The sequence below is a fragment of the Charadrius vociferus genome, unplaced genomic scaffold (genome assembly GCF_000708025.1).
Source record: "Charadrius vociferus isolate BGI_N301 unplaced genomic scaffold, ASM70802v2 scaffold793, whole genome shotgun sequence".
Lineage (NCBI taxonomy): Eukaryota > Metazoa > Chordata > Aves > Charadriiformes > Charadriidae > Charadrius > Charadrius vociferus.
The window spans coordinates 1,591,712-1,601,396 of NW_009647833.1; the positions used below are offsets into that span (position 1 = coordinate 1,591,712).

The following is a 9,685-nucleotide window of genomic DNA, read 5'->3' on the forward strand; positions in this document are numbered from 1 at the left end:
CGTGGCGTCGGGAAAGAGGTGGATGGAGAAGAGGCAGCAGCACAGGGACCCCCCGTGGACGCCTTCTCCTGTGTCTGTCACAGATCCCAGGGAGGAATCTCTGCCTTCCTTGCAAAGGAAGAGGTGCTCACAGCCCTTCCTCAGCACAGCACAGGCTGCCAGCAAGGAGGGTGGCTGTAGTACGAAGAGAGAGGCCATGTGTGCTCTTGCGCTGCCCCTTTGGTGCCACAGCATTGATAGATAGCGGGAACGGAGGTGCTGTGGTGCCTGTGGGGAATGTGCTGCCCGAATCCAGCCAAGGTTTGTTTTATACTCTTTGTCTTTTACAGGGTTTGTTCTGGGAGGCGCATTCGGTGTCTTCACCGCTGGCATCGACACCAACGTTGGGTTTGATCCCAAGGATCCATATCGCACGCCAACCGCAAAAGAGGTCCTCAAAGATATGGGGCAGCGAGGCATATCCTATGCAAAGAACTTCGCCATTGTGGGTGCCATGTTCTCCTGCACCGAATGCGTGGTAGAATCTGTGAGTAATAACTTCTTATGCATTAAGAAATGTTTTCTTGTACACTTAATAGTCTCTTTTACTAGATCCAAATAAGTATGTGTATCCCCTTTGTAACAGGGCAAGGGAGTAGGCTAGTTTCTTCTGTTTCTTGGCCATCAAAGCTTTTCAGCTTTGAGACCTGTCTTCAGAACTGCTGGGCTCTGCTAGAATGAGCAGAAGAGCATACAATAGCAAAGTCCTTTTCAGTTCAAGTCCTGAATGTATTGGCGAGTATAGGCATTAGTTTTAAAAAAACCCAGCTACAAGTACTTGTTTTTACTTTAAAACATCAAACTATGAGTTGCAACATGGTAATTTGAGCCTCTAAAAATTCCATATGCAGAAAGGGATCCTTACATGAAAGTTCTTAAGTAAGAGGCCTATTTTCATCTTGCCCCTACAGCAAGAAATGACCTTGTGCAGCTCAGTGGTAAATCTGTTGTCCATTTGCTTAACTAGGAAAATTGGCCTGTTATAAATTTCAGTACTGCCTTTTAATTGAAAGACACAATTATTTCTTAAGTCATCTAGAAGAAAAGTGTATCTGCTTGCACAATGGAGCAAAACAAAGAGATCTCTGCCCTGGTGAAAAACTAGCGTGCTCTGGCCATGGAAATCGTACATCTTTGTCAGCAGAGTGCTGGGACTCTCCCCTGTGCTGAGAACCAGGCTGCATGGCCAGGCTCGGCGTTGCACCCATGTGGTTACAGTGCCTTTGAAATCTCTGAGCTGGTGGTAGTGCACAGTGCTGTGTTCTGGGGGCTGTAGCGGCTCACCTGAGAATCTTTACTGCATTGCATCATATGGATTTGTCTTACCTCTCCCAGTGACCCGTTCCTTCCTCTTCTCCTGGCCCTGCAAGTCTTGTATTTGAGAGTGCAGGGGGCCATCTGCTGAGAATACAGGGAAAAACACCCTCAGCTGAGAAGGGGCTGGAAGGTCATTTAATCTTTCTTGGTATTAGTACAGACACTGAGTGTTTATTCTGTATTTACTTGTTGACTGATTTTTAACTCCACAGTATCGTGGAAAGTCAGACTGGAAGAATAGTGTTATTAGCGGCTGCATCACAGGAGGAGCAATCGGCTTCAGAGGTTGGTAGTGCCTGCTATGAACTATTTCTGTGACAAGACTCTAATTTGGTTATGCAGCATGCAGTGTTTTTAATGGAACACACACTACAAATCTCTTTGCATGGGGTTATAGTGATGTCAACATGAGAGCGTACTCCAGACTGGCAGAAGTGCTATCGCTATCCCTTTCCTGTCAGCTTGAAGGATAATGTGTAGGTAGGAAAGGGTTGGTTGTACAGGACAGTGAGATTGAAGGAAAATCAACAGAAATTACTTGAAAGAAAAATCAGGAAGTGGTGTTAGCTGTCCACACTGCTTCTGTGGTGTCATGAGGAAGGAGACAAAAGTACGCACTGAGCAACTCTCTGAAGTTACAGCTCTTGTGTTAACAGAGCTCTGCTTATATATACTGTTTTACTGACAGTAACTGTTAATTTGCACAGTGTGTAAAGTGCTTTCCTCCTTTCTCATGTATCAATTCAAACAGACAATTCTACTTAGCGGTAAAAGAGCAGGAGCACTGGGATTTTTGTCCAGCAGGCGCTAGTGGGGACTTTGGGAAGCCTTGCGTGCTAACAACATCTGGAGAAAAGCCCCAAGTAGGGAGAGAGCTGCTCTGCTCATCAGAAGTATCAAACTTCTCTCACCTTTCCCTAAGAAAAAAACCTATCCACAGAGCATAAGAGAAAAGAAAGTGCTCTTGAAAGTGGGTCTAATTGAGCTTGTTAAGTTGTGTCTATCCTGGACCTAATCCTCTTAGACCTTTCAAAGCTGCAGCTGCTCTTCCTATCCATCCCTAGTCCAACAGCAAAGCCACTTTGTGGTGCTCAGATCAGAGTGCACTGAAATCAGCAATAGCCACTGGCATTTTCTCTTCCAGCCCTTGGGGGGAGTCTTAGCAATGCAGCACCCAGCCAGCGTGCCATGCTAGTCCAGCTGGGGCAGTTTAAGTCCCATGTGTGCCAAGTTCCCCTCCTCACCTCGGGCAGGGGTAGTGCCAGTGTTCCCTGGTAGAGGACCGCCAAGTTCTTGCAGGTGTAAGCTCCTCAAACCAGCACAGTGTAAGCTAGTTACTGCGAAGTAAAATAACTTTCCTATTTTGTCTCTTTCTTTCCCACCCTTTTTGCATTGCAGCTGGTTTGAAGGCAGGGGTTATCGGCTGTGGTGGATTTGCCGCTTTCTCCGCCGCAATTGATTACTATCTGCGGTAACAGTGGGATCCCTTGGGAGCAAGTTTCCCTTTTGTTCCAGCGCTGCTGCTGAGAGCCTGCATCATGGCAGAAGAACCATCAGGCTTACCTTTCCGTTGCCTTTGGAGTCCTGATCAGTGCAAGCTGGATGGCGTTGGCTGCTTTTCCTGAATGACTAACAATAATCTGGCTCTGAGCCCTGGCGTGCTGCTTCGGGCAGACTTGCGGGAGTATGGAAGGATGGAGCCAGGCGCAGTGAGCAGTATCTCCAGGACGGATCAGCTGACTGTCAGTTTCCAGGAAACAAGCCTGGACTTTGAGCTTTTTCGATCCTTTGGGTCTGATTTTAATTAAGTCTGTTGCTAGCATCAAAAGAGGCAGGAGGACAATCTTCAAAAAAAGCAGTGCACTGATTTAGGTTACTGTGTATTTGAACGTGCTGCAAGTGTTTTTACAGTTATCAGTTTGCTGCTTGCTACTCTGTTGGGGAGAGGTAAGATCCTGTGGAGAAATAGTTTGTTCCAGGCTTTTCTTAAAATACCAGCTGAAGACAAACCACCATCTGTACAACTTGTCTTATTTCAAGTACAGAGATGAGAGCCAGATTTCTTTACCATGTCTTAAAGGGAAAAGCAAAAAGGAATCCTTAGCCTTAGAACTGTGTGGTTACTGGCAGATGAACAAAACAGTTTAAGGGGGGAAAAAAGAGGTAGTTGCAGAAGTATAATTCTCTGTAGCCACTTGGCTAGCCTGGTTTAACCTCGCTGTGGGAGTACACGTAATCTTGCTACTGCTTTAACTGCCTCAGGCTCACACCATTAGTTCCAGCAGTTTGATGGTGAGACTAGAAAGCAGAGTTGTGAGAATAAACCACTGTTAGACAGATAACTGGGCATTCACTTAGCACACAGTCTGTTTCCCATCACGTCCCTGTACCACCTCGAGTTCCCCAGTGTTACACTGGGGAAAGTGAAGTATTATTTCTGCAGAACATTGGTACTGAACTCAAAACATCTGTTCCTTAGCTCAAGGAGCTGCTCCCTTTTTGATTTGCATTCATATTAGCCCTCTTGCTCTTCTAACCAAGCTCTGTTCTCGGATCTCAGGGGGTAATTTTTATACTCAGAATAGTTTAAGCTGATTTTTAAATTTAATTGAGCCTCTCTGCAAGGGCAAACACCCACCCCTATCTTTTTGAGGCAGCGGGATTTCAGATTCAGCGCACCCACCTAAAGGCAGTTCTCCCAGCCCCTTTCCCCTTCCTTCGCATCCATGGTTTGACATCCCGGAATGGTGACAGCACTTGTGTACCTGGAAGTGCAACAGTAGCAGGATGGTTTGGCTGATGCAGTGGTCAGTTTGGAGGCACATCGTCTCCCATTCCCACATGGAAAGAAGTGGGGAGATGGCACCATGTGATCTATCAGATGAGGTTTCCAGATCGCCTGATGTCCCTTGCTGTGCCTGTTCAGTATCCTCAGGCCAGAAGCTGTGCAAGTCAGCTGAATTTTAAGCTTGAGTAATTCTGGGCTGATTAAACAGGCTGGCTCCAGACAGTCCAGGTTTTTTTCCTCCAGAATGTAATAAAATGCAAGGATGTAGCCCAAACCATAAGATGTCTCTTAAAAAATTGTCTGGCACGCTGCCTGTGCTTATACCACTGGCTTGAAGTGCAACTAGCAAGATTTCCACGACAGAAAGAGAAGCAGCTGCGATGCCAAGGTGATCAGTCAGTGCAAACAGCAACACCATAGGGCTCCTTTTGTGCAAATGTTGGGGCTTTGCATTTTTATTAACATTTTTTTTTTTCTTCTCACATGGTTTACAGCCATTTAAAGTTTATAATCTACAGAAATTGAAACAGAACACAACCAAAAATATATCCTTAACAACTTTTGAAAGTCAAATATTAATTAACAGTTCTATTCTACCTGTAGCTGCAAGAGTCCACCCCTCCACCCCCCCCTTTTCCTTCCTGTAGGGACACGCAAAAGCCACTTGCAGGGGTGGCTGCAGCCTGGTGTGCTGGGGCTGTGTGGACCAGGCCTCCAGCCACTGTCGCGCGGGGCAAAGGAGGGGGGGGGATTTGGCTGTACAGAGGCTCCATCTGGAATGACAGTATCGTGGACAGAGACTTGGACACATGTAACAAATCAGACACACGCACAGGGATCCGTTGTGCAGTCAGATCTAAAACTCGGCCTCCTTTACTGGGTCCAGGGCCAAGACAGACGCCTGGTTATTTTCTGCAGTGCTGTTTCCCTTCTGTTCAGCTGGTAGTCAAGAGGAGCAGGGTCTGGAGTGTGAGCCCTTTGGAGGGGGACGGAAAGACCTCCCCTCCTTTAGTCGCTTTGCTGGTGCAGGGCTGGCAGGTGCTGCCTTCCCCCGGGGAGGTGGGCTTAGGACATACCTGGTGTGTTGGTGGCGGGCGGCCGGGCTCTACCTGGAACAGTCTGTTAGTCGGGAGGGTAAAGGCAATGCCGCTGTTGGCGGGGATACGCTTGGTCACTTCTCATCCGTCTCCATTTGGCACAGGAGAGCACGGGGCCAACGCAGTCGGGGAGGGGGCTTTTCCCATGAGAACACGGACTCGGCTCACAGAGCGAAAGGTTTCGTGTCCCAACAGGTACCGGCACCTACCTGTGAGTGTGGGAGGGTCGGGGACATACCAGGAGACAGGCACTGGGGCAGACACAGCACAGCCTGGCAGCGAGTGCAGGCATGCGGCCGTCCTGCCTTGGGACGCGGCGTGACAAGTCCTGCCATCAGCCTGGCGATCAAGAACTGGTGTCACTAACTAAAAACGGACCTGAGCTGGCCGGGCATGGCTAACCCGGCAGCAACTGCTTTGTGAGACAGAGCAAACAAAGCACTTCTGCCTCCGGTAGTGAGGGCCATGAAGGCTTTCCTCCTCCTGTCCCTCTGCGCTGGTTTCCAGGCTGGGTGACCGTCCAGGTACCGCACAGAGCTCTCACCTCCGGCAGCCTGGCTGGCACCGAGGCAGGACCACGTGCTGCCATTTGCCCGGTGCCTGGAAACAAAAACCTCCCCGTTCTTGTGGCCGCAGCCAGAACGCTGGTGCCCCGGCAGGCTCTGGCACAGGGCGCAGCCAGCGTCGGCAACCCTTGTGGCACTGCTGTGCTGGCAGGGGCGTGCGCACCTCGCTACGGCAGAGATACGGGCGTACGGAAATGGCAGACCCTGTTCCCTGCCCTGCCAGGGCCGCTCAGGGAAATTGTGGGATCCACGTGCCCTGATGGGACTCCGACAGTGCCTGAGCACTGGGGTCAGCCCGTGGAGGAGGAAGCGGACGTGCCCGGCTGGCCGTCCCTCAAGGCTGCCATGCATCGAGACCAGCACAGCACCTCTCGCTCCAGCCTTGTGTGATGGGTTACCCCAAAACGCTACTCGGAGGCGAGATACAGCGAGGGAAGTAACCGCCATGCTACACACACGCAGGCAAAGCGCGGGATAAGGGCTGTCGAGGGGACTGGCCTGAAAGCACCCAGAAGAGACACGGTGAGGAGGAAGCAGCGCCCTGCGCCTCCGCTCTCGTGGTTGCAGGTTTGCTCGGACCAGAGCAGGATCCAGGCACGGACGGGGTCCAACGTTTGCGCAGGCAGCAAGCCAAAGCAGAGCTGGTCGTCACCGTCACTGGGGAGGGACGCCCGTGAGGTCCCAAGCCTCTGAAGCGAGCCGGTGCTGCACATGCAGGCATGGGGCAGGGGAGCTGGGCAGCCAAACAGGCACTCGCGGGATGCTGCAGGCTTCGAGCTGGGCGAGACGAGGGGTGCCTGGTCGGAGCGAGCGGGCAGAAAGGAGTCCAGGAGAAAACTAGCCAAGGGGGAAGCCTGTGTCCACAGCCCTTGTCAGTCACTACCTCTTCCATTGAACAAATATACATAAAAACAATTCTTGAACACAAGAAGGGACATAAGACACGACTACTTTACAGAGAGGCAATGGCGCCTGGCGTGGGACCGGGTCACCGGTACGCGATTGTACAGGAGCTGCAGGCGGCACCGTCCTGGGTCCGGGCCGGTCTCCCTGGAGGTGGGGGGGGCTGCGATCCAGTCTGTGTCCCCCAGCAGGGAGCTGGGAGTGTTTGCAGCTGGTGCCTTCTCCCTGCAGGCTACACGTCCGTGGAGAAGTAAAGCGTGTTGCGTTTCAGCTCGGTGAAGGAGATGGGAGGATGCTGCAGGTAGTAGAGAAGGACCTGGACCTGTAGCAGGCAAATGGGAGGTGTTAGGCCAGAAAGGAGAAGAACTGCCACCACCCAGCTTGTCCCTGTGCAGCCACGTCCAGCAAAGAGACACAAATCTTCCCAGAGAGGCAGCTAAATCCCTCTGCTCCCCAACCCAGGGGTGCTGGTGCGGGCTGTTGCCCCACGCTGCAGCTCTTACCTGGGCCATCACATCGTGGGACCAGATGTCGGAGGCCAGGGTGAGGTGTGCCTTGCTCTCCACCTCTGAGGGTCTCAGCAGTGTCGGCCCAAAGACCGTGGCCAGGTTGTGGAGAGACATTTTGTTGATGGGCTCCTTTTCAGCCACCCTGCGGGGTACGGGGGGAGAGGGAGCATGAACCCCTAATGCTGTTCTCCTGGAGTGGGGCAGCCATGGGTGATGCCGGGGAAGAGGGGGGGGCGAGCACTGATCTCCCTTTTCCCAGCCCCAGCGGGACACCTCTGGCTTTGCCATTGCCCTTCGTGGCCCCCGGCAAACCCAGGTGCAGGGCAGGGAGCTCTGCCCCCTTCACGGCCTCCGCCGGAGCCGCCGGGCCTGGCCGGGAGCCCTGGGTGTGATGTGGCAGAGACCGAGCCCTTGCTTGCTTATGTGCAGCGGAGCCAGCCCCTGCCTCCCCGCACCCACTCCCCCTCAAGGCTCCCTACCCCTCCGACCCCGCGGGACCCCAGCCAGCCCGCGCCGAGGGAACCAAGGCCACAACATTGCCATGTTAGGAGGCAGCCGTGCTCCCCGGCACAGGCTGCACGGTTGAGCCCCGGCCAGGGGAGCAGATGTGGGAACTGGCTGTGCCCGGTTCTCAGGATGGAAATGGATTTTTCCTTCCCCACCCCCTAGCATCCATCACTTTTTCTGTTTGGTTTTAGCCAAACCAGAGAAAAAAAAAAAACCCAAAACAAAACAACACTTTGTGATGCAAGTAACATGAGCCATGAGCCCCGGTCCCAATCTTGTGGCCAGCTCCAGCCAGGCTCTGCGTGCTGTGCTGCTGCTCTGCCCACAGCCCCGAGTCCTCCACGGGTTTCAGGCCCCCAGCAAGCCCCAGAACTGTCCGTCCCCAGGTTCAAATGGGCTTCATCTGGGCCAAGATAAAGCCTGGCAAAGCACTCGCCCCGGGATGAGTGACACAGGGCATCACCTGCAGCTTTGGGACATGACTCTGGGTCTTGACCGCTCACTGCAGACAAGTTATGGGGATTATTGCACCTTGCTTTGCAGGGTCTACGGCCGGACTGGTGGAAAGGGATGCAGCACTCAGTTTTCCCACTAAGGGGACACTGCACGGCTCCCCATTGAGTCCCCGTCCTGCGCCGAGGCCAGCTGCTCCCCGCGGACAGCTTGTCCAACCAGCTGCATGCTGGCTGCAGAAGCCAAGAGTTGTGTCTTGCCAGAGGATGTGTGCTCCCTGCAGAGCTGACCTGCATCAACGGCTGTGCGCTGCACAGTTGAAGCCCCCCCCAGCAGGGGGCTGCTCTGTGGGGCAGAATGGCTCCAGGCCCCCCCCAGCCCCCTACGGGGCCCGTGGAGAGGAGCCGTGGGAAGCCAACACTGACATCAGCCAAAGGGAGTCATGGCATGCCGGGTCTCAGCCGGAACAGGCTGCAGCCCGGCCAGGACCCCAGTGAACGTGCCGGAGCCCAAGGAGATGGGGCAGGTGGGACACACCTGGGGATGCACCGTCTCAGAGGGGCTGGGAGGGGAAAGGGCTACTCTGCCACCGGCCCAGCACCGAGCCGCTGCTTCTGGCCCCGACTGCCGCCCACAGCCCTGCTCTGCACCAGCACGGCACCATCTGCCTCCAGTCCGGGATCAGCCCGCGGCCGTGCGGGCACCGCAGGAATCAGACAATGGCTCTAACCACACTCACGTCTCATCCCCACAGCAAAGCGGTGAGACGGACCCGTCCTGCACCTCCCGCCTGCGCCGGGCAGCCCCCCGGGAGCCGCAAGCCGAGCCGTTACCTTTTCAAGTGCTCCAGCAGGAAGAGGAAGGTGATGAGGTTGGGGTCAGGCAGCGAGCGGAGAAGGTGCATCATGCAGTTCTCCTTGGCAGCAGGATCCGAGAGGGCTGGAGACAAGGAGGGAGAAGGCTCAGGAGAAGGGGTTGGTGACACCTTGCACGGCAGCGGGACCCACCATGGCCAGATGCTGCCCGGCAGCCAGTGCACGAGGGCTCTGCCTGCACCCTGGGGACCAGCACCACGGGCCCTGAGCTGGCAAGGACAGCCAGGACCGAGTGGGCCAAGCTGGGAAGGACCCTCAGGAGTCTCCCACCCCAGAGCAGGCAATATCAGCCAGAGCCATGCTTGGGCACCGACCCCTTCCCCGTCCCCAAACCCTTACCGATCCCCTCCATGAAGGCGGGGTAGAGTCTGTCAGTGAGCAGGGGCTCGGGCAGCTCGCGGAAGTACAGCTTCAGCGTGCCGGCGATAGCATTGATGTCCATGTCGCTCAGCATCACCAGGATGTCCTTGTTATCTGTCCAGAGAGCACCCACATGTGACGTTGCTTTCCCCTCTGGGTCTCAACCCGCCCCCCCCCGTGTCACCCCAGCTCTCCAGGCAGGCTGCCGGACGGAGGGCAGGGGCAGCACCGCCGGATCCCCAGCCCCGTTTTGGCAGGCCGGGGCTGGGGA

The 9,685-nt window shown here is 54.3% G+C and overlaps 2 protein-coding genes across 2 annotated transcripts in view; one reads left to right on the forward strand and one right to left on the reverse strand.

Annotated features, from left to right (window-relative positions):
• TIMM22 (translocase of inner mitochondrial membrane 22 homolog (yeast)) overlaps positions 1-3,695 on the forward strand; it is a 20,013-nt gene extending 16,318 nt beyond the window's left edge. Inside the window, exons 4-6 of the mRNA XM_009882752.1 lie at positions 330-526; positions 1,569-1,641; positions 2,755-3,695. Coding sequence (XP_009881054.1) covers positions 330-526; positions 1,569-1,641; positions 2,755-2,831 — 347 coding nt within the window. The 3' untranslated portion in view covers positions 2,832-3,695. The remainder of the gene's footprint in view (positions 1-329; positions 527-1,568; positions 1,642-2,754) is intronic.
• A 3,045-nt stretch (positions 3,696-6,740) lies between these two features.
• The window catches only part of ABR (active BCR-related), a 25,508-nt gene continuing 22,563 nt past the window's right edge, over positions 6,741-9,685 (reverse strand). The window contains 4 exon segments of the mRNA XM_009882722.1: positions 6,741-7,032; positions 7,214-7,361; positions 9,013-9,118; positions 9,394-9,528. Of these exon segments, the coding sequence (XP_009881024.1) occupies positions 6,943-7,032; positions 7,214-7,361; positions 9,013-9,118; positions 9,394-9,528 (479 nt within the window). The 3' untranslated portion in view covers positions 6,741-6,942.